The sequence below is a fragment of the Terrapene carolina genome, unplaced genomic scaffold (genome assembly GCF_002925995.2).
Source record: "Terrapene carolina triunguis isolate 2854851 unplaced genomic scaffold, T_m_triunguis-2.0 Scaffold67, whole genome shotgun sequence".
NCBI lineage: Eukaryota > Metazoa > Chordata > Testudines > Emydidae > Terrapene > Terrapene triunguis.
In genome coordinates, this window is record NW_020664418.1 from 3,377,787 (window position 1) to 3,405,734 (window position 27,948).

The window sequence follows — 27,948 nt, forward strand, 5'->3', positions numbered from 1 at the left end:
CCATTTGAAGTCCGCCTCGAGCCCCTCAGGCGGTAACAGTTTTTGGCAAAAACTGGATGGAGTCTGGGGTTCAGATAGGCCCAGAGCAAAAGAGCTTCATCGACACTTTGGCCTTCCACTCTCCCGAGTTACCTGGTAGCTATGCCCAGTGGCCCCCAACAATACCACGCTCTCTGTTCAGATAGTCTGGTTTGAGGTTGGTTTGTTCATTACCCATGGTGTCCTTTGACTCTCTCCCATGTAATCAGTCACTGGCTTTTCTATCCTTCCAGTGTTCCCCTCTGCCTGGGTTCTTATTTTAACTATGTTTCTGGAATTTGGGTACCCCAGGGTCTGGCAAGATAGGAGTTTAGGGGGATCCTGCATATTGACTGGCCCTTCGGGGAGCTGTCTCCCAACCCCAGGACTGTACATATAAAAAAAATCCAGCTCCCTTTTTGGGGTTACCGTGTTTCCCCCTCCCAGCACTAAGTCATTCTCTGCCCCCCTAGAGGGCTGTGCTCTGTATTCTCTGGGCGAGGTGCGTTTACCCTTTGATCAGATGCACCTTTCCCCAGCAGCTTTCCCATAACTGCTCTCTGTGTCTCACCAGCCTGGGGGAAAACACCCCCCTCTCTGCCCGTTGGGTTATTTGCATTCTCACAAACCACCACCTGGCAATTTTCTTATTTGAACTCCTCTTATCACAGGTGTTGGAGCTGCAACTTGATGTAAAGAGACAGTTACTTTTCAAAAACTTATCAGAAATAGCATCCTGAAAAACTGGGACCTTGTATGGAGTACCCTCCACCACTTCTTTCTCTGTCCCCGAGAAGTCAGCTGTGTGACTGCTCCCCTCCAGAAGGTCAGTTACACAGTTCTTTCTCAAAACATGAGTCACAGGCTAAGTGCAAAGAGCCTGACTCAGCCATCCGGTCCAGGGCATCCTCTCCTTCGTGACCAGTGCAGAGACATTCCTGTCCTCCCACTATTCCTTTCCCAGTTTCCTTCCCTGGGCCCCCTTTTAAGACACATTTCTCTGTGCTCCTTAGGAAGGTGCCTGTCCCTTGTTCAGCTGCAAAACTCTGCCAGCTAACAACTGGGACAGTTTCCTTAATCACTGACAACTGCTCTCCTGCCCCTGCTCCTGAGGGCATGTTGCCTTCTACTGGAAAGGAGTTAGTCTCAGCCCTTCCCAGATTTGGAAGCACACTGCTTCCTCATGTGACAGAGTCACAGGAATCCTCATCCACCTCAGTGGTTTCTGAGATTCCCTTCTGCTTCTCTGGGCTCCCCTCTGGGATACATTTCCCTATGCTCCCTAGAGCGAGGTTTTTCTCTGGTTCAGCTGCAACTTGCTGGCAGCTAACAACCTGGACAATTCTCTCCCTGGCAGGCATTACACCCCACTCCCTTCCTGAGACGGTGTTGCCTCCAGCTGCAGTGCAGTAGTTGGTCTCAACCACCCTCCCAACTGGAAGCATGTGGCTTCCCCCTGCTGCAGAAGAATCAAGGAGACTCTCTCCCATTCTCTCAGCAGTTCCTGAGACCTTACCATTTCCCTCGGGGGTCCCAGCATAAAACTCCCTCCTGCTGCAAGCAAATACTTGAACCTGAGCTACACGGAAAAAATCGTTACCAAGAAGCAGGTCAGCTAGGAGGTGTTCCATTACCCCCACAGTCAAAACATTTTCCAAACCTTCCCAAAATCACATGGATTTTAGCTAGTGGTACGAGGAATCTGCTTTTGCCCACCCCCACAATCTCTGCCATTTGGCTACGTAACATACTGGCCTTTGGAACCACACTCTGCTTAACCAGAGAAATCTGAGCCCCTATATCCCTCTGCCCCAAGCATTCCCCACCATTAATTTGGACAACCGTAACATGCTCAATGTCTGGTTCTGCAGAGGCTAATCTCACAAAACCAATATGATAGATTTTGATTGCCTGGGGGTTTCTGTGTTGAGGACAGCAGAACTAACATGAGCTATTGGTTGCCTGCTTCCTCCTAACACAAGGCATTTATTCCTCAGGCCATCAGTGGAATTACACTGATAGCACCTTTTGGGCTCTTCTGCTTTTACAAGAGATTTGGATGAGAGTTCGAGGAATGGTTTTGGGGAGGTGAGTACCCAGCCTCCCAGCTACCCTCCCTCTTGCTAGGGATAAAATGGGATCTCCCTTCCCACCAGCTTCAAAGACCTCTTTCAGTGGTTTGTTTTCAATAGATGCCTGGGTCTGTTCGAAGGCATCAGCAAGAGACTCCATCTCATCCACAGACTTTACATCTTTGTCGCATAGACACTGCTTTACATCAGTCTTACATATGCCTAGGAAATGCTCTTGAGCCATGAGATCAAACATTCCCTCAAAACTTGTAAATCCTTTACCCCTCACCCGTTTTCCCAACAAATCTTTCATTCTGTTCACATATTCCCCATTACTCATACCAATATCCCTCTTAAGATTCTTAAATTTAACTACATGTTTCAGGGGTAATCAAACCTTTGCAAAACAGTGTTTTTAAATTTACAAAAAGAACAGGAGTACTTGGGGCACCTTAGAGACTAACAAATTTATTTAAGCATAAGCTTTCGTGGACTAAAACCCACTTACTCGGATGCATAGAATGAAGATATTTATACATACAGAGAACATGAAAAGGTGGGAGTAGTCATACCAACTGTAAGAGGCCAATCAATTGAGATGAGCGATCATCAGCAGGAGAGAGAAAAAAAACCTTTGAAGTGATAATCGAGATGACCCATAGAAGGTGTGAGGATATTTTAACATGGGGAAATAGATTTAATTGGTGTAATGACCCAACCATTCCCAGCCTCTGTTCAAACCTAAGTTAATTGTATCTAATTTGCATATTAATTCAAGTTCAGCAGTCTCTCTTTGGAGTCTGTTTTTGAAGTTTTTTTGTTGCAAAATTGCCACCTTCAAGTCTGTCACTGAGTGGTTAGAGAGGTTGAAGTGTTCTCCCACTGGTTTTTGAATGTTATGATTCCTAATGTCAGATTTGTGTCCATTTATTCTTTTGCGTAGAGACTGTCCGGTAAATGGACAAAATTAGAAAAGCCAAGGCACAAAACGAGATCAAACTAGCTAGAGACAAAGTGTATTTGTAGAATGTTTTCTTGTTACATTAGAAACAAGAGGAAGACCAAGGACAGGGTAGAACCATTACTCAATGACAGGGTGGGGAAACAATAACAGAAAATGTGGAAATGGCAGAGGTGCATAATGACTTCTGTGTTTCTGTTTTCACCAAGAAGATTGGTGGTGACTGGACATCTAACATAGTGAATGTCAGTGAAAATGAGGAGGATCAGAGGCTAAAATAGGGAAAGAACAAGTTAAAAATTACTTAGACAAGTTAGATGCCTGCAAGTCACCAGGGCCTGATGAAATGCATCCTAGAATACTCAAGGAGCTGACAGAGGAGATATCTGAGCCATTAGCGATTATCTTTAAAAAAAGGGGTCATGGAAGACGGGAGAGATTCCAGATGACTAGAAAAGGGAAAATATAGTGCCAATCTATAAAAAGGGAAACAAGGACAACCCGGGGAATTACAACCAGTCATCTTAACTTCTGTACCCGGAAAGATAATGGAGCAAATAATTAAGCAATCAATTTGCAAACATCTAGAAGATAATGAGGTGATAAGTAACAGTCAGCATGGATTTGTCAAGAACAAATTGTGTCAAACCAACCTGATAGCTTTCATTGGCAGGGTAACAAGTAGGATGACCAGACAGCAAATGTGAAAAATCGGGACGGGGGTGGGGGGTAATAGGAGCCTACATAAGAAAAAGACCCAGAAATCGGGACTGTCCCTATAAAATCAGGACATCTGGTCACCCTAGTAACAAGCCTAGTGGATGGGTGGGGGGAAGCGGTAGACGTGGTATATCTTGACTTTAGTAAAGCTTTTGATACTGTCTCACATGACCATCTCATAAACAAACTAGGGAAATGCAATCTAGATAGCGCTACTACAAGGTGGGTGCATAACTGGTTGGAAAACCGTTTCCAGAGAGTAGTCATCAGTGGTTCACAGTCATGCTGGAAGGGCATAATGAGTGGGGTCCCGCAGGGATCAATTCTGAGTCCAGTTCTGGTCAATATCTTCATCAATGATTTAGGGTACGTCTACACTTACCGGAGGGTCCGGCGGCAGGCAATCGATGTTCTGGGATCGATCCCAGAAGTGCTCGCCGTCGACGCCGGTACTCCAGCTCGCCGAGAGGAGTACGCGGCATCGACGGGGGAGCCTTCCTGCCGCGTCTGGACCCGCGGTAAGTTCGGACTAAGGTACTTCGAATTCAGCTACGTTATTAACGTAGCTGAATTTGCGTACCTTAGTCCGAAGTGGGGGGGTAGTGTGGACCAGGCCTTAGATAATGGCACAGAGAGTACACTTATAAAGTCTGCAGAGGATACCAAGCTGGAGGGGTTGCAAGTGCTTTGGAGGACAGGATTAAAATTCAAAATGATCTGGACAAACTGGAGAAATGGTCTGAAGTAAATAGGATGAAATTCAACAAGGACCAAATGCAAAGTACTCCATTTAGGAAGGAACAATCAGTTGCACACATACAATATGGGAAATGACTGCCTAGGAAGGAGTACTGCAGAAAGCGATCTGGGGGTTGTGACGTTATTGACATAAACTGGGACCATATAGATCATTGTTGCAACCAAGGTCCTGTAGTGGCACCCAAATATTGTATAAAGGGGGTCAAATGGGGTGTCTAAGACAAGGTTATGGTTTACTGGTTATGATTATGCTGTCTATATGGGTGTATCAGGTTTGTAGTTGAAGTTATGAATATTGGCTCTATACTGTCTGTATGGCAAACTTATGCTATGCTTCTGGGTGACATCCCAGACAAGCTGGGATTAGCTTTGCCTAGCCTGCTTGATGGCCCATTAAGGACCATCAGCTATACAATGGACCCATTGAGAGAAGGCCAATATGCCTTCAGACTCAGCAAAGTATGCAGGGACTGGCCCATGTGACTCCAGGCTCCATTTTGCTGTAATTTTCCACAGTGAGAACAAAGAGGTGTTCTTACACCTGGAAAAGACTATATAAGGCTGATGCCTCATCTCCATTGGGTCTTCAATCCTGCTTCATACCTCTGGAGGAACTTTGCTACAAGCTGAAGCTTTGAACAAAGGACTGAGGACCCATCCCAGCGGGGGATGTATTCCAGAGACTTGATTTGAACCTGCAGTTTATTCTATCGCTGCTGCAAGCCTGAACCAAGAACTTTGCCATTACTGTATGTAATTGATTCCATTTAACCAATTCTAGCTCTCATCTATATCTTTTTCCTTTTATGAATAAACCTTTAGATTTTAGGTTCTAAAGGATTGGCAACAGCGTGATTTGTGGGTAAGATCTGATTTGTATATTGACCTGGGTCTGGGGCTTGGTCCTTTGGGATCAGGAGAACCTTTTTCTTTTACTGGGGTCTTGGTTTTCATAACCATTTGTCCCCATAACGAGTGGCACTGGTGGTAATACTGGGAAACTGGAGTGTCTAAAGAGATTGCTTGTGAGACTTGCGGTTAGCCAGTGGGGTGAGACCAAAGTCCTCTTAGTCTGGCTGGTTTGGTTTGCCTTAGAGGTGGAAAAAACCCCAGCCTTGGGCTGTAACTGCCCTGTTTGAGCAATTTGTCCTGAGTTGGCACTCTCAGTTGGGTTCCGCCAGAACTGCATTGTCACAGGGGTCATAGTGGATAACAAGCTAAATATGAGTCAACAGTGTAACTCTGTTGTAAAAAAAGCTAACATCATTCTGGGATGTATTAGCAGGAGTGTTGTAAGCATGACACGAGAAGTAATTCTTCCACTCTACTCTGCGCTGATTAGGCCTCAACTGGAGTACTGTGTCCAGTTCTGGGCGTCACATTTCAGGAAAGATGTGGACAAATTGGAGACAGTCCAGAGAAGAGCAACAAAATGATTAAAGGTCTAGAAAACATGACCTATGAGGGAAGATTGAAAAATTTGGGTTTGTTTAGTCTGGAAAAGAGAAGACTGAAGGGGACAAGATAACAGTTTTCAAGTACATAAAAGGTTGTTACAAGGAGGAGAGAGAAAAATTGTTCTTCTTAACCTCTGAGGATAAGACAAGAAGCAATGGGCTAAAATTGCAGCAAGGGAGGTTTAGGTTAGACAGTAGGAAAAAATTTCTAGCTGTCAGGATGGTTAAGCACTGGAATAAATTGCCTAAGGAGGTTGTGGAATCTCCATCATTGGAGATCTTTAAGAGCAGGTTAGACAAACACCTGTCAGGAATGGTCTAGATAATATTTAGGACTGCCATGAGTACAGGGGACTAGACTAGGGCCTTGGCTACACTTGCACGTTATAGCGCAATAAAGCCACCAAGTACACTCTACCTCACTCCCCATCCACACTGGCAAGGCACGTAGAGCGCTCTGACTCCGCGGCTGGAGTGCTCCTGGTACTCCACCTCCCCGAGAGGAATAATGTTTGTTGCACTTTTGCTGGAGCGCCGCGGCGCCAGTGTGGACACCTAATGCGCTCTGCCTCCGGAAGTGTCCCACAATGCCTGTTCTAGCCACTCTGGTCATCACTTTTGAACTCTGCTGCCCTGTCCTCGGGTGACCAAGCGTCAGACCCGCCCTTTAAATTCCCTGGGAATTTTGAAAATCCCCTTCCTGTTTGCTCAGCCAGGCGTGGAGTGCTCTCAGCGCATCTTTCCAGGTGGTCATGCCTCCACGCGCCAGGCGATCCCCAGTATGGAGCAATGGTGAGGTGCTGGACCTCATCAGTGTTTGGGGGGAGGAAGCTGTGCAGTCCCAGCTGCGCTCCAGCCATAGGAATTACGATACCTTTGGGCACATATCAAGGGCCATGATGGACAGGAGCCATGACTGGGATGCGGTGCAGTGTCGGGTTAAAGTAAAGGAGCTGCGGAATGCCTACTGCAAAGCCCGCAAGGCAAACGGCCATTCCGGTGCTGCCCCCGTGACCTGCAAATTCTACAAAGAGCTGGACGCGACACTTGGGGGCGATCCCACCTCCACTGCAACGACCACCATGGACACTTCGGAGCCCAGGTAAAAGGAACTGCAACATCAATATCACTGTATTTTTAAACATGTAGCCAGGCTGAATGTCAGGGTTGGATAAAGCCATTCTTAAGTGGAACCCTATGCAGCCCTTCATGAGTAGCTCCATCCATTTCTGCAGAATTTTACATTAAATTTATTTTTACATTTCTAGACTTTGTGGTTGTAACAAGAGCAAAAAACCATCATCCTGAATCTGAAGACAGAAACAGGAGCTCTAAGAAAGGTATGTACTGCACCCATTCTTAATGGAATGATAATGCTAGTGACTAATGGTGACAATATAACTGTCACCGTCGTTAACTACTGTATATACTTGTTCATAAGCCGAATTTTATTAGTAAAAAAGGGAAGCACCAGAGAAGGGGGTCGGCTTAAGAACGGGTATAGAGAGGGAGATGTGGGACACAGCCCCTCCCCCCAACAGAGGGAGCAAGGAGAGGCAGCACAGCCAGCAGAGACAGAAGGGAAGAGGCGGGGCCAGAGTCTCTCCGCTTCTGGCCACGCTGCTCTCCCCCCATCCTCTGAAGCAGCTACAGCTCCGGAGCTGGCAGGCTGCAGCCATGCTGCTCGGCCCCACCCCCCAGAGCTGGCTGTGGCCATGCCACCCGGCCCACTGGAGCATGCTGAGGCCGTGCCGCCAGGCCCAGCTCACTGGGACATGCTGCGGCCACACCGCCCAGTACGGCCCGCCGGAGCAGGCTGCGGCCGTGCTGCCCAGCCTGCCGGAGCAGCTCCAGCCAGGTCAGAGACATCCTCCCCTGGCCCTCCCCAGATAAGGTGGGAAGGGATAGGAAGGGGAGAGTTTGGGGGTCCTGGGCTAAGGGTGGGGTCATGTGGGGGTTACTCCCCTGACTCCCAGCTTCTCCCCCACAAAAAATTTCCCCACCAGTTGCTGTCCCGGTCCGTCAGGGTAAGCAGCATGCATGCCGGGACACTTTATTTACTTAGGTTTACCTCCATGCCTGTGGACCCTCGAGGTAAACAAACCATCTCGGCCCACCAACGGCTTATCCTGATGGCCCGGGAGCCAAAGTTTGCTGACCCCTGAATTATAGGGTCGGCTTATGAACGGGTTATAAAAATTTACCATTTTTAACTTATCCATCTGAGGGGGTGGGGGGGGGGGTTTGGCTTATAAAGGAACCGACTTATGATTGAGTATATACGGCACTAATTTTTAATAGAAGCAACCAATAATGCTGGGATTGTGGATATTTTAAGAATGCCACCACCACCTTTTTCTCCATCAGACCCTTGCTCAAATGGGACTAAAAATTAAAGTAATGGGAACAGTTGAAGCCATTTGTTTATCCTGACAACATTCTAGCAGAAAAACTGGGATTTTTAAAATGTTTGTTGGCTGTTGCATCACAAAGTGTATACACATATCTATGACCTACAGAAAGAGGGAGGATATGTTCAGTGTCTGTGTAGACAGATAGTGGACAGGAGACAAGAAAGTAGAGATGAGTGGGCAAATGGGGGTGAATGGGTTAGGGTGGGGGCAAGAATGAAGAAAAGGAAGGTGTGACAGAGTGCTGGGCAACAGCCCCTGAGCCAGCACTCTGGTCACTGCAGCTCCAATAAATTACTGCAGAACAAACCTCGTTAAGAAGAGCTGTGCCTAACTGATGGGTGGAGAAGAGCTAGAAGGCTAATGTCAGACAGAATATACAAAAAGGCAGAGCGAGGAAGCAGACAGAGAAAGATCGCTCTTGCCTGCTTGCCTCAGGAACTGAGGGCTCCCTAAGACTGTAGGTGTAAGGCTGAACAGTGTACAAGGGTGGTGGGAACCAACACTGTAAATAAATGGCACTGGGTGTTTTACCAGCATAAAGGTAAATATCTGAGATATTTGTGGACTTGAGAAGGGACAGGAGTGAGCAGGGCCCTGAGAGAAAAGGTTAGAACAGAGAAACCAGGGATGCAAGAGAAAATCCATGCTTTTGAACCACCACAATTCTTGGCTCCGCCTTGTACTCCTGACAGAATTCTGCGTCCCTGTGGGGGTGCAGAATTCATATGGTCTGCATATTTCTGTGCCACCCATACAGAAAAATGCAAAAGAAACCTGCGGGGGGGACATGCGCCTCTTCCCCAGCAGCCCAGGCAGCATGTCTGTTCCAGCATGCCTGGAGCAGCCTCAGAGACACAAATCACTGCGGGGGGGGGGAAGAGGGCTAGGTGTGCGTGTCTGCCAGAGAGATGCTGATCACCATCAGGGGGCCAACAAGCGAGAGAGACTCAGTCCCTCTCGATTGCTACTGCGGCTCACCGGACGTGGAGGGGGGTAGGTCTTTTTATTATGCACGAGGAAGGCTTTGTCCCCAAGGCAGAAATGTAGCAGCCTGCCTGCCTAGTAACATGTTTGTAACTTCTTGAGAATCTAAAAAACAATTAAATATTAGTATCATGTTACTGAAAATTTGTTTTTAAATTAAAGAAAATAGCTTTTGTAAAACAAAACCGTATTTTGTTAATGTAGCTGTTGATGGTTAATTTATCTCATTCCCTGAGGCAGAAATGTAGCAGCCTGCCTGCATAGTAACATTGTTAATGTTCCTATGGTTAGTTAGCTGTTCCCATTCTCAATCAATTCCCCCAGGAGCATAAAATCTGTAAAAAATTTTAAGGCCCCTACATTGCCAAAGTGATGTAAAGCCTTATAAATGATAATAAGGAGATAGCTAGGAAGATCTCTGTGCTTGGCACAGGTAAAAAGTGACTAAAGTGGCACAATGGGGTTAGATTACAGTTTAGGATTTATTTTACTTACCCATTTAAAAAAAAAAAAAAAAAGGACTTTGCAGGCAAATAAAACCTTCACCAAGCAGTCAATAAAATGTCAGGACAATCAGAACCAAGCATTTCCAAAGTACCCAGCCAGGTCCAGGACAATGATTAGCAAAATTGTACGACTTTCATGTGTGAAAGTCTCAGTAATTTAAAATGATGTTCTACTTTTTTTTTGGCATTTGGTGTTCTGTAATATAATTTAAATGAAAATCCAGGATTATAACTGGAATGCAGGGTATTACTTACCAAGTGACTTTTTTTCTGTATTGTAGTTTAAATAAATTACCAAAACAACTGAAACTGGTGCGATTATATTGCATTATTTTGACAAACAAAATTTGCAGACTTTTTAATTTTGAGGCGCAGAATCCCCCCAGGTGGAACATGTATTTCCTTAAAGGGTGGGGTTTTCTCCAAGAAATAAAGGTGGGCCTTAATGAATTTGTCATACAACAGAAAGTTGGCAAAAGTAAAAGTGGAACTATACATCTATAGAAACTGATATTGTACCTCAGCAGCACCTAACCTTTACCCCTCAGCCTACCTCACCTACCTTCATGATTTCCTCTGCTTCTCCCTCAAGAGTGACTGTGTACATGGACAACAGGAGGTTCTCTGTTATTACCACCAAAACATCCCTCTTCTCCATGATCAGGAGCTTTTGGATTGGACTGTTTGTGCTCAATGCATGGCTTGTCTTTCCTTTTTCATTCACGTAATGCACAGACCCTGCAGTAAACACAAGCTAGTTACATACTGTTCTGTTCCAAGACACCTGTAAACCACAAAAATTAATGATCAATAATGTTAATGGTCTGACAAACCCACAAACAGAAGTTATTCAGAGGCAAGGCTACACAGAAAAAAAGCCTTGCTTAATCTTGGTTAAGGTTATTCTGTTCTACTTTAATAACAACATATTCCTCAAATGCTGAAAAGCTAGCAAATACACAGTTAAGGTCAACAACCACATTTTTATTTCTCTTCTCATACACTGTTGGAGTTAAAATAGTATAGTAGTTTATACAAGAAGGACACATGTAAAAAGTTGTTCTCTTTTCTTCAAAGAAATCCAAAAACTAAAAGCTTATCTTAAAAGGAGGACATCTACCTTTAATGTGTGTGTCCTTCTTGTCTGTATGGTCCTAGTTAGAGATGCAGGATAGTTTCTGAAACCTTGGATATTAGCAATGTGTTGTGAAAAGACAATATTAAAACGGTAAACATTTTATATTGGTGTAGTTAGAGAAAAAGTTTGGTTGTTGACCATAACTATGTATTTGTAGGAGGACAATGTTATTAAATTAGAACAGAGCAATCTAACTTACATTAAAACAGTTTTTTCCAATGTGACTTTCCTTAGTTTTTAAAGAAGCAATGTAAATTGGAAATGAAAAATGAAAAGCAAATACAGTGCCTTACAGAAAATAATGACAGTCAATAACAGCAGCTGCAGCAAACATTCAACTATGGAGAAATGTCAACCTTAGATTAAATGTGGCCCTGACAACTTGTTTAATCTGCTGTCATGTGTGAAACTCATATGACACTACCTAGAAAAGAAAGTTCCCATTAGTTAATGCAGTGCTTTCAGAATGGCAGTGCTGAAGTTAATACCGAAATATTAAATGAGACATTGGAATCTGACAAATCTGCTCCCATGTATAGACACAGATCACTGCCTAGCAAACACTATCATATCATTAATGTAGCACTTTCATATTGGGGCAGATCAAGTTAATAATTAAATAATAAAATTTTTCCCAAAAATTCTAAAACAGTAAACTATAAAAGTGGTTTTTGTGTAAACTACTAATATACATAAGTTTAGAGTAGAATCTCCATGTGTGCTCTTTGCAAAGGAGTTCTTAAAAAAAAAAAAAAAATAGTAAGACACTAGAGACCCAATTACAAAAGCCATTTGTTTTTATTTCCATTTTGTTTTATTTTTAAATACACTACACCTTCCAAATTCCAACTGCACAGAAAATTAAAAGCCCTGCTACACTCACAGTTTTATTCCAGAAAAAAACTGAAACAAACAAACACTTAGTAAATATTCTCTTTCTCCTCTCTTGTTAAATACCGTTCTTTAATGCAACCTTTATTATGGCTTCACTACCACCCCACCATAATATTTTGTATTTATCTCTCACTTTCCACAGGAGGATCTCAACTCATTTTACAAGCAGCAAGCTTCACAATACCCCTTCAAGAAGGCATATATAGGGAACATTGCAACTACCTCTAGTGTTCAACATGGCAGCTGTCAGTGCACAGCAACACTAGATAAGAGTTCAGGATCAGAGTCTAAAATGAGTTCCATGTAGGCAGACCCCTGCACATAAAGTCCCATTAACCTAAATGGAGTATGTTTGCACAGAGCTCGTCCAGGTTCAGGGCTTTAGCCATGAAATGGAGAACACTGTATAAAATTGAAATCGCAAGGGGAATTTAGTTAGGCAGCATGTAATTATCCCAGTTGTAATTTGGCCAGGATACTGGGGTTAGTGACATTATTCTGTTGAAAGTTCCATAGGATCTTTAATGACAATAAATGGTCAGTTTTTAGATCTCATCTTGAATTGTGTACTTAAGTTATTCTGTTGCACTTGGCTACTGCAACACAAAGCATCAACTTTCATATGCTTAAGACCACCCACTGTTTCAAGGTCCTCTCCAGTAGCAAGAGAAAGGGTTAGTTAAGCTTTTTAATTGAATTTTAAGAAAGCTTTTCACTATAGTGTCACACAAAAAGACTATTCTAAAAAAAGTTATCAAGTGCTCAGCTAATTGAGTGGATAAAGGAACTGGGTTAGACTCTAAAGACAAAGGATAGCAGAGAGTGGATACTGTTCAGGGGGGAGGTATATTAGGATGAATATTGTTCTCTTCTCTATTAATGGCCTGGAAGAGACAAAAACGTAAAATAAATTAATGATGTCTTCAAAGAATACACAACAAGGGTGCATTCAGTACAGGTCAGGATACCTTGAACAGACTAGGGCCTGGATATAAAACATTTTGGAAATCTCATATCAGACTTCTACATAAGTGCACCAATCACCCGTAGCATGCAGCCATGACAACAATTCTGTGTAAGACATTATGAAAGAGAGAGTTGTTGGTAAATTTCAAGTGTTAAAATATCTTTGCTTTAGACGAACTCTCTCATATAAGGTCTGATAACTGAATTTTGTAGATTATTTTACCATGGTGATGAGAGCTTTAGAAATGTTTGTAATACATCTATTCCAGGCAAGTAAAAAAGCACAAAAAAATAAACATTTCAAATGTTGTTAATTTGTCATTTATTTTAATTACAAAAGGCACTCCATAGTCTCCACTAACATCTCACTGCATTTTTTTTTTTAAAAATAGAGCCATTATGGATTAATGAATGCAAAAAAGCGTGGGTTACTCACCTTACGCAGTAACGGAGGTTCTTCGAGATGTGTGTCCCTGTGGGTGCTCCACTTCAACAGCGCCAGGACACATTGACACCTGATCCGAGATTTTTGGTAGTAGTGCCTGGTCGGGGCACACGTGCACAGTAGCTGTCTTGCAGTGCTGGTGGCACCTCATCTAGCACGCGCACAACTGAACCCCATCAGTTCTCTATCTACCATGGAGTCTTTAATACGAACTCCAAAGTAGAGGGGAGGAGGGTGGGTAGTGGAGCACCTACAGGGACACACATCTCGAAGAAGAGAAGGTACATCTTGTACAGTATCTGAGGTTCTTCAAGTGCTGTCCCTATGGGTGCTCCACTTCAGGTGATTGAGGAGTAGTGCCCTACTGAGGATGGATGGGCTTTGGAGTTGTATGCATAGTTGAAGTTAGCGCTGTTAGGCCTAGTATTGCATCTGAGCCTGAGCTTTGCCTTACTGCATAGTGATTCATGAATGTGTGTTGTGAAGCCCAAGTGGCGGCTCAAAATATTTCTGTGATTGGTACGTTATTCAAAAAGGCTGTTGAGGTCAATACTTATCTCATTAAATGGGCTCTGATCCCTGTCGGGGGTTCTATTTTTTGTTGATAGCATAGATGGAAGCAATTGGAGATCCATTTTGAAAGTCTTTGTTTTGATATTGCAGATCCCTTTGATCATCCAGTCGTGGAGATGAAAAGTCTTGGTGATTTTTGGAATGGTTTTGTTCTATGTAGGTAGAATGCTAAAGCATGTCTAACGTCTAGAGTGTGGAGGACTGTCTCTTGTGTAGTCCTGTGTGGTTTAGGGTAAAACATAGGTAAGTGAATTGGTTGGTTGAAATGAAAGGATGTTATCTTAGGGACAAATTTTGGGTGTGGTCATAGCGTCACTGTCTTTGAAGAATATGGTGTGTGGAAGGTGGGCCACAAGAGGCCCTATTTCACTTACTCTTTGCATGGATGTAATCGTGACCAGGAATGCTACCTTCATTGATAGGTGCAGTAGGGAACAAGTAGTAAGTGGTTCAAATGGTGCTTTGATAAGGCCTCTGAGGACCAGGTTTAGATCCCATGCCGGTGTGGGTACATTTCTGGGTACATGTTCTGTATACCTGTGAGGAAACACTTTGTGATCAGGTGTGTGAATACTGAGATACCATCAATCTTATGATGGAAAGCAGTTATGGCTGCGAGGTTTACTTTAACTGAACTTGTGGACAGTCTTGATTTTTTTAAATTCTACTATGTACTCAAAGATCAAATGAATTGGTGCTGTAAGCATGGTTATGTGTTTGTTTTGGCACCATATGGAGAACCTCTTCCATTTCTGGAGGTAAGTGGTACGAGTGGATGTCTTTCTGCTGTTTAGTAATATCGGTTTAACCTGTTCGGAGCAGGTTAATTCGGCATGTTGGAGTCAGGGAGGAGACACGCCTTCAAGTGAAGTTTCTCCAGGTCCAGATGCAGGACTTGACCTTCGTCTTGTGAGAGAGGATCCCATCGCCGAGGGAGCGTGTATAGTGTGCAGATCGCCATGAGTCTCAGGTATGGGAACCATGTCTTTCTGGGCCATGTCAAGACTATAAGTATGACCTTGGCTCTGTCCGTTTGTATCTTGTGTATTACTCTGGAGATTAACGGTATCGGTGGGAATGCATACAGGAGAGGTGTGTTCCATCTGATGAGAAAGGCATCCCCTAGGGATTGTGTTCCCAGTCCTGCTCGTGAGCAAAACCTTGGACATTTTTTGTTTCATTCAGTCGCAAATAAGTCCAAGTGTGGGAACCCCCACATGTGGAATATGTGTTGTGTGATGTTGTCGCTCAGTTCCTACTTGTGTTCTTGGGGAAACTGTCTGCTTAATGTATCCGCCATCATGTTCTGTCAACCTGGGAGGTATGATGCTGTAATGGTGATTTTGTGCTTTATGCACCCAGTTCCATAGTTTTATGGCTTCTGTGCCTAGGGAGTGAGATCGTGCTCCACCCTGTCAGTTTATGTAGAACATATATGCCATGTTGTCCATCATGATTCTTATTGTTTTGTTCCTTATTATTGGGAGGAAATGGATACACGTGTTGCAAACCGCACGTAATTCGAGCAGGCTGATGTGTAAATGTGTCTCTGTGGGCGACCACTTCCCTCACATTGTATGTTAGTTCAAGGGAGCACCCCAGCTGATCAGTGAGGCATCTGTTGTGATCAGTATGGATGGTGGATCCTGCTGAAATGGGATCCCTGAGCATACATTTCTTGGACTTGTCCACCATTTTAAGAAGTGTTGGACTTTTGATATTAGTGTTAAGCTTTTGTTCAGGCTGTGCTTTCATGGTATGGATACCGAGCTCAGCCATCCCTGTAGGCAGCACATATGTAGTCAAGCATGTCTTACTACAAAGGTAGTGGCCACCATATGTCCCAATAGTTGTAGGCTGGTACATGCTGATACCCATGGGCTGTTTGTGACCACTGATATGAGAGTGGTCAGTGCTGAGAATCTGGTCATTGGTAGTGATGCTTCGGCCTCTATTGAGTCCACATGTGCTCCAATGAAGTCCAATTGTTGTACTGGGGTTAGAGTAGATTTCTGTTAGTTTATTTGTAACCCTAGGGTGTGAAAGAGGGCGATAGTCCAGGTATTTGTGAGACAAGGATGCATGTCCCTGGTAAGCTGTTCTCTTGATCTTGTGGGACATTGGTGGTCTGGTGCCTGACGGTGAGGAGTGATCTGATGAGAAGACTGCCTCTTCAAGGTCATCCTCATCTTTGCTTGAAAATGGTGGAGCAGTGGGGGATTCCGGCTGGTCCAGTGCCGTTGGTACTGGCGAGCCGTCGGTGCCGAACAGCGGAGATCTGGGGGTAGACACTACTTCCATGTCTACTTTCTGTGTAAGAGGATGCGGTGCTGCTGTTTTTGATGTCGTGTCTTTCTGTGCTGACACATTAGGTGGTAGCTTGGTCGGTGCTGTTCATTTGTATGTGGCCTTAGTCAGTGCCAGTGGTGCCACCCTTGAATTCTCTGTTGACGGTTCCGATGAAGTCGGTGCGGGCAGAGGGGGCATCGCCAATGGCAAAGGTTGTGGTACTGTGTCCTTCATAGGAATAGTTGGTGCCGTGGAGGAGGAGGCTGGTTTGTGCCTACCACTCGACTCCTTTCCCCTGCTGGCAGAAGTCCCGGTATGGAGGGTGCCGGAAGCGCCTGGTGCCTCAAAGATACTCACACTGCCTGAGGTTGGCACCGTGGGTAGAGATCTCACCAGAGACCGGTTTTTTTAAATGGTTCTCTGTTTGGGGAAGATGTGGCCATTTTCTCAGTTTTGTGGAGGAAAGGGTACTAGCTCTGTCCACAGAGGATGTGCCCTGAGAGTCCCTTGTCGAGGGTTATCTGGGGTCTCAAGTAGGCGTAAGAAACTCATTTTAATAGAGAAATTCAAGTCGGAGATCTGTCTCTCCTCACTCAAGTTTTGAGAATACTGCTGTGAGCGAACTTTTGTGATATGTGCGACTCACCTAAGCAGTGAATGCATAGTGAGTGCCCATCCGAAATAGGTATTGATTCCTTGTACGAAGTGCATCTTTAAAAACCTGAGGAGCCAGGCATATTTTTAACAGCCCTCGTAGCGCTAATTTGGGACTGGCAGAATGGAGGATTTTTTTAAAAAATTTTTTTGAGGAATGAACTGTCTAACTAAGACTAACTGAAACTTAACACTAAGTGAACCAACTAATTACGACAAACTGAGGCTTACCTAAACAATCTAATGTTATCTACTTCTTTTCTAGGTTTTCTTCAACACCACTACAGAGCTCAGTCTCAGGCTGAGGATGGTTGAGAAGGAACTGAATGGGTTGGGTTGTATGCGCGCTACGTGAGGCGCCAATGGTGCTATGAGACAGCTATTGAGCACACGCGCCCCGACCAGGCACTGCTACTGAAGATCTCTGATCAACAGCGCCAGGACACACCAACACCTGAAGTGGAGCACTCACAGGGACAGCACTCAAAGAAGAAACATATCTCTTAAAGGATATGTCTACACTGAAATTGTGGGATGTAATTGCAGCTGGTATAGACGTACCTAAACTTAGTTTTAATCTAGCTATTTTGGGTACCACAGCAGCGAAGCTGTGGCTAGATTAAAGCTAGAGCAGGTATGTCTACTCAAGATGCAGTCACACCCCATGATTACAGCATAAATATACCCAAAGTGGCCAAATTATTTTAATTTCTTCTTTTTTGAAAAGATAGCTCTTGGTCTGAGAAGCTGTTTGCTGTCAGCCTAGATAGGATTTAAAGCTAGACTTCAATAATTATCAAAACACTAACTTACACACCTCTACCCCTATATAACGCTGTCCTCGGGAGCCAAAAAAATCTTACCGCATTATAGGTGAAACCGCGTTATATCGAACTTGCTTTGATCCACCAGAGTGCGCAGTCCCGCCCCCCCGGAGCGCTGCTTTACCGCGTTATATCCAAATTCATGTTATATCGGCTCGCGTTATATCGGGGTAGAGGTGTAATGGAAACAGTAAGAGACCACTACCTAGAATGGCACATGTATATTCCTGAAACAAACAAACTATTTAAATGAGTCGGGCAAGCAGAATTTGGCCCCTAATTTGGAGTTTAGATAGCATATCAAAGAAACAAAGGGAAAATGTGAGAAAACACACACACTTGCACAATGAGGAGTTTGTCGCTAGGTGGAGCGGTGTATCATTGTAATGGTTGCTCTAAAGACAATTCTCAGTGTAAAGCTAAATTCCCCTGCAAATGGAATTTAAAACACATCACTGTTCAAAGATGTTTCTTCTCCACTAAAAGGATGTCACCATTTTGATCTATTAAGGAACTGCTGTCAGTGTCATTTACTGTTTCACTTTCCTAGAATTCACTATGGTGTTGCCTATTCAGATAATAAATAATTAAAAAAACAGACATCGAGAGATCTCAAAAACACTTTACAGAGGAGCTCAGTATCATTAGCCCCATTTTACAGCTAGTGAAACTGAGGCACAGAGAGGGAAGTTAGTTGCCCAAGGTCACCCAGCAAAGCAGTATCAGATATTGAACCCAGGACTCCAGAATCCCAGTCCACTGCCCTATCCACTAGGTCATGCTGCCTCCCCAGTATTGCTGATCAATGCTATTTTCAAGTAATCCATCTAAATGAATTAAATAATGCCATTTTATATCAACAAATCCAATTACATGATGGTCAAAATGCCTGAGTCCTATCTCCAGTATAGTTTCCACCATTGCTACCACCACTTGTGGTGAACCAGTGTTGAATTAGGAGTCCCATTTTTGCCAGTGTAGATGCAGCCTTGCAGACAGAACCACGACTCTATTGGGAGATTAGCATAAATTAACTGACAACTCTGGGGATCTAGTTAATCTGCTTTTGGAGGGCAGCACTCATATTTACTGGTCACCAGCCCACCCTTCAAAACACTCTTCAGCTGTATAAGGAGGATCTTTTCTGGTCCTGGGCCAGTAGGCAGGAGATTTAGAGAGAGGGGAGCAACTGGGCTAGAGAAAGAAAAAGATGAGGGGAAAAAATCCACTAGAAGTGAAAACAGGGAAGAAAGATGTTAAAGAAAAGATTTTGGGGGAGGGGATGGGGAGATCACATGAAGCAAATTAGTCTAAGGGAAAATACAGACACTAAAAAAAAGACTGAATAGATGCATCATGCTATAGAAGGAAAAGTGAAAGAAGAAAAAAAAGGGAGATATTAAGATTTATAATTTGAATAGAAAATATGCTTTAGACATCATTTAACATTGGTGGTTTAGCTGGTTCTAGCAACCACACAAAGTATTAATTATTTTCTATCTTTGGAAAGGAAGGGGACAAAATAGCTTCTCTCTAGTTCTGACCTCTTTTGGATGGTACAGATTACCCTCATTTTCTTTCTGAAAAGAAAAACAGGCATAGACCAGGCTGTGATTAATCAAGTCCACTCAAAGGGGTAGAGTATATTCCTTCAATGGAATAACCACTGAGTTTACAGCAGTGCTTGAGGCTACCAGCTCTATTCTAACAGGAAAATCCCTCATGCAAAATAAGAAAATAACTTTTGATACCTCTTTCTGACATTACTAGGAATCAGCTATTTCCACTTCTGATGTCATCACAGCCACTACCCTTCCAAACATTTATCCTGCTCCCAAAACTTCCAATCCCAACAGGACTGGTCCTGAAGAAGGATGTTGTACAGAGAACTCACTCTGAAGATGTTAGGATTTTCATGACTTTATACACTTCATCTTACTAGGTGTTTTATTTCCCCCTAAGAATAATCTGTGCAACAGCACAAGTGAAAACAAGACCACCTTACACTGAAGAGTTTTGAAAACATTAAAGAGACTACATTTCCCAACAGACTGCAGGGTTTGTTTGTTGGGGTTTTTGTTTTTCTTACCATCAGTCACACTGATGAAGAAGGACAACCCCTCCTGGGGTCCCACTTTCAGAGGCACTCCGATTCCAGCTTTTCTCCAGTTAAACATATCCAGGGCCTTCTCATCACCACTCACCGCTGCTTTGGCTAGCTGTACCAGGTCCCTGCAGGCAACCAAAAGGCATTTCATTTCCAGCTCCCTATTTGGCACAGAACTTTTTAATCCAGAAAAAATGGATGGGGATTCCCACTAACAAAATGTGGCAACTATTCATGATGGAGAGATCTTTCACACTCAGCTCAGCAGAGATATTGGAATCCTCAAATGTATTCAATATGATTTAATCTCTATCATGACTTAGTATTATTTCCTGCTTATAGAAGGATATTCAGGGGGGTTCCCAGTATACATCTCCCCCTTATCCGTTGTTTTGCATAACGTCGCTCGTCAATAGGAGAATGTGTTCCGATTCACGTCGGTCCCGCATAGCCGTAGTTTGCAGTACTACAGTACTATACTATAAGTTGCAAACGACGGATATGCGGATCGGGAGCAATCTGAATCGGAACACGTTCCCCTATTGATGAGCGACATATGCAACAGATATGCATAGCCACGGGTGGGCTGCGGCCCACTCACTTAACATCCAGGCTCCCTCCCCCCCCCAATCCCAACTCTGCTCCCACCACAGCGCTTTCCCCACACTGCCCGGCTGGCGCTCCAGCCGGAGAGCAGGGTCGGAGCGTGGGGGCTTGCCAACCTCTGGAGCTCCAGCCATGGAGTGGTGTCGGGGGCTTGCCTTGCTCCGCTCGCCCGGCCCTCCTGACAGGGAGTGGGGTCGGAGCACAGGGGCTTCCAAGCCCCCGACCCCCATTCCCATGCCCCACTCGGGGCAAGCCCCTGCGCCCCAACCCTGCTCCCCAGCAGGAGTGCCAGGAAGCATAGCAGGGCAAGCCCTGAGCACCGGGGGAGCTGGTGGGGTTGCACACATTTTTACAGGGCTCCCCATTTTCCGGGAGCCCCTGGCCAGAGCGTTTATTCCCCCCACCCCTGCAAGGCCCGCTGGAGGAGGGGGAGAGGGAGCCTGATCGCTCCTACCCCTCCGCTCCCCTGTCATTGCATGCCCACCCAAGTGTCCCCCTCCTGTCTACGCCACTGGTGTACAAGCGGGTCCCCAATACAAGTCATTTCGGTATCCATCACCCTTTTCAAGAACGCAACCCCAATCTATACTGGGGACCCACTGTACATTTAAAATCATCGTATTTAGTATAAATCACATCTGTTAACATGATCACAGGCAGTCCTGCTGCCAGTCCTCTGAAATATCAACATTATTGCTTGCTGGAGTTGTGAAAGCTAGCAGCAACGGGGAAGAGAGGAAGGGGACCTGGATCCGTGCAGAGGAAAGGGAGTCAGCAGCAGGAGCTGGAAGAAGGACCTGGAACCAAAGGAAAGGCACAGAGATAGCAATGGGAAAAAGAGCTTAGAAGAGTGCCGATTGGTGGGGGGGAAGGGGTGGAGAGAAGAGAGATGATAGTTGGAAGAAAAGAAAAGGAGAAAAGCCTGGAACCATACATGCATAAGGAAGCTGGCAGGGGAATGGGTTCAAAAGGGTGTCTGAATCTGGGGAGGAGGAAGATCTGGGACCAGAGGATGAGGAAGAAATCAGCAGGGAAGGGTGTTGGAAACAAGCCAGAAGGTGTGTGCAGTGGGATGGCAGTCGCGGGAGAAACTAGGGACTAGGCAGAAGAAGGGTGGTCTGAGAGCTAGGCTGGGAGATAGGAGGATCTGGTTGTAGGAGAGAGAGTAAAGGGCACTCATAGTGGGGTGATATAGGAGGCAGCAGGTAATTGTGCTTTGCATTTAAGGCAGATAAGCACTACTGATGGCTGGAGCAGTTAGGAGGAGCCACTACAAGGTGTGTGTGTTTGGATTTCCATGGGAACGCTGTGCAACAAACCTAATAATAAGAAATCCCCAGCCCTAAAGAGAGAGACATAGTCTAGAAGAGTTCCAATTGGGGCATTTTCACTTACTCGCCAGGAGATGGAGGCCGAAAGATACAGTGAGAAAGATACTTCCCATACTCATGTTTCAATAAAGGGGGGCCCTGCACTCGACCCCGCTGGTCCAGTCTCCATAGAACCAGGACTCCAAGCTGGAAGAATTGCAAAAAACATAGACCTTCCTCACAAACAGATAATAATAGGAGATGAACTACTCAATGGACATTAAATAATCACTTCAGGCAATATCTTTTTCTGATAACATGGTATTTTTCTCTTATTTAGTACCTTTCATCTTTATTTTTTAATATGTAGGTAAGATTATCCCCCTTTCCGAGGTGGCAAAGACTTCAAGTGACTTTTTAAATGATGGCATTTCATTGTTTATTTAAAATGAAGCTGTTTGGAAAAGTGCCTAAATTACTTCCATTCTTAATGAAAAGGACATTGCTAAGTCTGGCAGGTCTACAATTGGACCAACCTTGTTTTGTTCTGCACATATGCACCAAGACACATGCACTTGCATGTACTCATCATACCCCATACCCCTTTTTTCTTCCTAGTGAGCAGTCAGGTTACTAAAACTAACAAGAATCCAGCTCTAGAACTCTTGTTAGTTTCAATCCACTGCCTATTTTCAAGGCCAAGCAGGCAAGCAAAGCAAAAGCACACATGATCAGAGAAACACAGTCATTATTTATGGATTTCCCAGCACAGAAGAGAGAATTTTAGAAATGTTGCAACACTTTAAAAAAAAAAAAAAAAAAAAAAATCAGGGTGAGTGTATAGTGAGGACTGATTCATTTTTAGGATCAGAAAAATTTTAAAATGACATTCTCAGAAGTTGAGAGAACCATAAGAGAAGTTAAAGAAGAAAAACACTCATTAGGTCATTAGTTATGTAGTCCACGTCACAGGAGTCAATGCAAAATTGTTCCTCAGAGCCCATTTTCTAGCATTTCATCCAGTCTAGTTTTAAGTGTCTCAACCAATGGGCCTTCATTATTTTTCTTGCGAGACTGTTCCACAGTCTAATAGAGCTCACTGTCAAGAAGTTTTTTTTTCTGATATTCAGCCTAAACTTTCCCTTTAATTCCCATTATACCTGCTTGCTCCACCCAAAACCACATTTCACTCTTCTTGGCATTTTTCACCTCATCAAATATTTGAAGACTGCTAGCATGTTTTATTATGAGCTTATATTATAAGCTTGTGAAGCTTGAAATCTCCCATTCTGAAACCAGTTTACTGCCAACATTATGTAGCCATTTGAAATACAGAGCTTTTATTTACTCTCTTCTCTGTCCAAACAACATACAACTGCTTCTACCTCTCCCCCTTGCCCCCAGGCCATGCATATCAAATAAGTAACACCACTTATGGCTCTCCTTCCTTCTAGAAAAGAAGTGTCCAAAAGTGAATGCATGTTCACAAGCACTACACATGTGTGTATGATAACAAAACAGTGATCCAATTGCGCAAGCTGCATGAACTCAGTAACATGCTGCCCACAGCACCTCTCCAGTCCCATAAATATTTAAATCACAGGAACATCAAAATCTAATTAACTAATTTAAATCAAATGCTTGCCATTGCAAGATTTAACAATGACAAAGTTGTTGGGCCCTAATTCTGACACAGCTTTCTCAAGATATGCATTTTAATAAAACATACCCCTTTATCAGAGAAAATATATTAGCTTCTAAACAAGAGAGCCAACAGTTGATAAACAAAATAAGTCTGAGTTGCTGGTTCTATTTGGACCAAGAATACAGGCAGACAATGATTCAAGTACAGGTATTGTGCTGAACCTCAGACCCTGGCCCAGTTTTTGCAAATTGGCAAAGAGTTGAAATTGAGAAGAATTCTGCAGTCTGAAGCACTCCAGTTTTGGATACCTATCAATTTCAACCCTCTGCTGAGTGGAAAAATGGAGCAAACAGAGAAGCAGAGGAACAATGCAGCATGACATGTACATTCACAATCCCCAAAAGCTGACATATGATACCAGCTTTGCAGCTGGAATTTTAAGATTATTTATTATTTCTATTATGGTAGTACCTGGCGTGCCCAGTTGCAATTGGGGGCCCACTCTGCTAGGCAATGAACAAAAACAGAATAAAAATGTATCATTTAAACTGCAATCTCATTTCATTAAGACAAATTACAGTGAAGGGTTGTAACGATGCTGGTTCTGGTGGGACCCAACTGAGAGTACCAATTCAGGACAAATTGCTTAAAGCAGGGCAGTTACAGCCCAAAGCTGGAGTTCCTTTACTATTAAGGCAAACCAAACCAGCCAAACAGAGAAGACTTCGGTTTTACCCCACTGGCTAACCATAAGTCATACAAGCAATTCCCTTAGACACTCCAGTTTCCCAGTATCACCACCAGTGCTACTCGTTATGGGGTTGAATGGCTATGAAAACCAATACCCCAGTGAACAAAAAAAGGTTCTCACGATCCCAAAGGACCAGGCCCCAGACCCAGGTCAATATACAAATTAGACCTTACCCACAAATCACACGGTTGCCAATTCTTTAGAATCTAAAATCTAAAGGTTTATACATACAGTAATAGCAAAGTTCTTGATTCAGGCTTATAGCAGTGATAGAATAAACTGCAGGTTCAAATCAAATCTCTGGAGTACATCCACAGCTGGGATGGGTCATTCAGTCCTTTGTTCAGAGCTTCAATTTGTAGCAAAGTCTCTCCAGAAGTAAAAAGCAGGACTGAAGACAAGATGGAGATGAGGCATAAGCCTTTTAGTCTCCTCCAGGTGTAAGAACACTTCTTTCATAGAATATCAGGGGTGGAAGGGACCTCAGGAGGTCATCTAGTCCAACCCCCTGCTCAAAGCAGGGCCAATCCCCAGACAGATTTTTGCCCCAGATCCCTAAATGGCCCCCTCAAGGATTGAACTCACAACCCTGGGTTTAGCAGGCCAATGCTCAAACCACTGAGCTATCACTCCTCTTACTGTGGAGAATTACAGCAAAAATGGAATTTGGGATCACATGGGCAAGTCACATGTCCATGCATGACTTAGTTCTTTACAGGCAGCAGCCATTGCTATCTTGACCATCCCCAGGTAGACTTCTTATGTGGATTGGAGTCTTCCAAGATCCATTGTCAGTTAAGTGTTTCTTGATTGGGCACTTAATTTGCAAAATTCCTTTCTCAAGAAGCTGACCAAATGCTTTACTAAGGCCTTGGCTACACTTGCGGTTGCAGCGCTGTAAAGCCGCCCCCAGCGCTGTAACTCACTCCCCGTCCACACTGGCAAGGCATTTGCAGCGCTGTATCTCCGTGGTTGCAGCGCTGCATGTACTCCACGTCCCCGAGAGGAATAGCGTGTATTGCGCTGCCGCTGCAGCGCTGCGGCGCCAGTGTGGCCGCCCAATGTGCTGTGACTGGCCTCCAGAAGTATTCGGCAGTATCCCACAATGCCTGTTCTAGCCACTCTGGTTATCAGTTCAAACTCTACTGCCCTGGCCTCAGGTAACCAACCATGTGACCCACGCTTTACATTCCCCGGGAATTTTAAAAATCCCCTTCCTGTTTGCTCAGCCCGGCGTGGCGTGGAGTGCTATCAGCGAATCCTTCCAGGTGACCATGCCTCCACGCACCAAGCGAGCCCCAGCATGGAGCAATGGCGAGCTGCTGGACCTCATCAGTGTTTGGGGGGAAGAAGCTGTCCAGTCCCAGCTGCGCTCCAGCCATAGGAATTACGATACCTTCGGGAAGGCATCAAAGGACATGATGGAAAGGGGCCATGACCGGGACGCCCTGCAGTGCAGGATTAAAGTGAAGGAGCTGCGGAGTGCCTACCGCAAAGCCCGCTACGCAAACGGCCGCTCGGGTGCTCCCCCCGCAACCTGCCGATTCTACAAAGAGCTGGATGCGATACTTGGGGTTAACCCCACCTCCACTCCGAGCACCACCATGGACACTTCAGAGCCGGTGTGGGGGGGAGGAGGAGGAGGAGGAGGAGGAAAACGGGAGTGAGGGTGGTGGACCGGATGGAGACACCCCGGAATCCCTGGAGCCATGCAGCCAGGAGCTCTTCTCGAGCCAGGAGGAAGGTAGCCAGTCGCAGCGGCCGGTATTTGGTGGAGGACAAACAGAAGAGCAGGTTCCCAGTAAGCGGGTTTTTTTTCAGGAAGGAATTTTTTCGGTGCGGGCTCTTTGGGAGAGGAGGGTTAGGCATGCATGCCTAGATGCGGAATAGTGCATTGATGTGGTTTATCATATCGCGGTAATTGGCCTCGGTAATCTCCTCGAATGTCTCATCCAGAACGTGTGCAATGCGCTTGCGCAGGTTTATCGGGAGAGCCACTGTGGTCCTTGTCCCAGCCAGGCTAACGTGTCCGCGCCACTGTGCTGCGAGGGGCGGGGGGACCATTGCTGCACACAGGCAAGCTGCATATAGGCCAGGGCGGAAGCCGCATTGCAGTAGAAGACCCTCCCTTGCTTCCCAGGTCACCCTCAGCAGCGAGATATCGTTCAGGACGAACTCCTGTGGAAAATGTTGGGACAGTGTTCAGTGTAGGTGCCCCCTGCAGCTGTTGGCTCTCCCCAAGGCACAGAAACCCAGAGGACAGTGCAGCCCTGAAACAATCAGTCCCCCTTACTCACCATTTTGAGGCTCCCGTAGGATGTGTGCTCTGTTTCGGAAGGGAAAATTATGCTATTGTGTAGACCCTGTGTGTTTTCTACTCCTTAAGTGTGGGGGGAATCATTACTCTGTCTGGTATAAACAATGCTGCCTCTGTTAAATGTTGCATTTTGCCTATACAGCTGCATCAACCTTGAGACCTCAGCCGTCCCTCTTATCGCCTGCTCAGAGACTGCAAAGACTCAGGAACAGACCGCGAAAAAGCAAAGAAGACATGCTGCAAGAAGCGATGTGGCAACCTATTAAAGAGAATGAGAAAGCACAGAACTGGAGGAAAACGCAGCGCACCGGCAGCAAAGCACGGAGCACCGGCAGCAAAGCACAGATCGGCTCATAAGCATCCTGGAGCGCCAAGCAGACGCTATCCAGGAGCTCGTAGCCATGCAGAAGGAGCAGTACCGCAAGCGCAAACGCCACACCCCCCTACAGCCCTTGTCCCAAAACTCTTTCCGTTGTGCCCCAGTCACCTCCAACCCACTTTCCCCAACTTCTGTATTCTTCACACCACCAGCTGCCTCCAACACCAGTATCTTCACCACCCAGCCCTGAAAACCACGACCCTTACCCTCTGCACTCAACCCCCATCACCATGCAGTATAGCTATCCTGAAGTGCAGCACTCACTGCACAGCACACCAGACAGGACATACGCGAATCTGTGATTGTACTGTTCCCCACTCCACCCCCTTGTTTCTTTTCAATAAATGGATTTTTTGGCTTTGAAAACATTCTTTATTATTGCATAAAGTAAAAGACTCCTTAGCCCAGGAAATAAACAGGCACTGCAAGTCTGCTTAGCAAACACTGATTCCTAAAGATTGGAACTACTGCACTTCACTCCCGTGCAGGGCACCAGATATCACTGCTGGTTTTCAGCCTCAAATTGCTCCCTCAAGGCATCCCTAATCCTTGCAGCCCCGGGCTGGGCACCTGTAATAGCCCTGCACTCTGGCTGTGCAAATTCAGCCTCCAGGTGTTCAACCTCGGAGGTCCATGCCTGAGTGAAGCTTTCACCCTTCCCAGATATTATGGAGGGCACAGCACGCGGATATAACCATGGGGATGCTGTTTTCGGCCAAGTCCAGCTTCCCATACAGAGATCACCAGCGACCCTTTAAAAACGGCCAAAGGCACACTCCACAGTCATTCAGCACCGGCTCAGCCTGTAGTTGAACCATTCCTTGTTGCTGACAAGGCTCCCTGTGTAGGGTTTCATGAGCCATGGCATTAACGGGTAAGCAGGATCTCCAAGGATCACAATGGGCATTTCGACTTCCCCTACCGTGATCTTCCGCTCTGGGAAAAAAGTCCCAGCCTGCATCTTCCTGAACAGCCAAGTGTTCCGAAAGATGCATGCGTCATGCACCTTTCCGGGCCAGCCTGCGTTAATGTTAATGAAACGCCCACGGTGATCCACAAGCGCCTGGAGAACCATAGAGAAATACCCCTTCCGATTAACATACTCGGATCCTAGGTGGGGTGGTGCCAGAATAGGAATGTGCGTCCCATCTATCGCCCC

The 27,948-nt window shown here is 45.1% G+C and overlaps 1 protein-coding gene across 1 annotated transcript in view; it reads right to left on the bottom strand.

The window, feature by feature from the left end:
* The window catches only part of IFT140 (intraflagellar transport 140), a 230,836-nt gene that overhangs the window by 180,109 nt on the left and 22,779 nt on the right, over nucleotides 1-27,948 (bottom strand). Inside the window, exons 4-6 of the mRNA XM_024219009.2 lie at nucleotides 21,783-21,904; nucleotides 19,764-19,906; nucleotides 10,454-10,629 (exon numbers count right to left, since the gene is read on the bottom strand). Of these exons, the coding sequence (XP_024074777.1) occupies nucleotides 10,454-10,629; nucleotides 19,764-19,906; nucleotides 21,783-21,904 (441 nt within the window). The remainder of the gene's footprint in view (nucleotides 1-10,453; nucleotides 10,630-19,763; nucleotides 19,907-21,782; nucleotides 21,905-27,948) is intronic.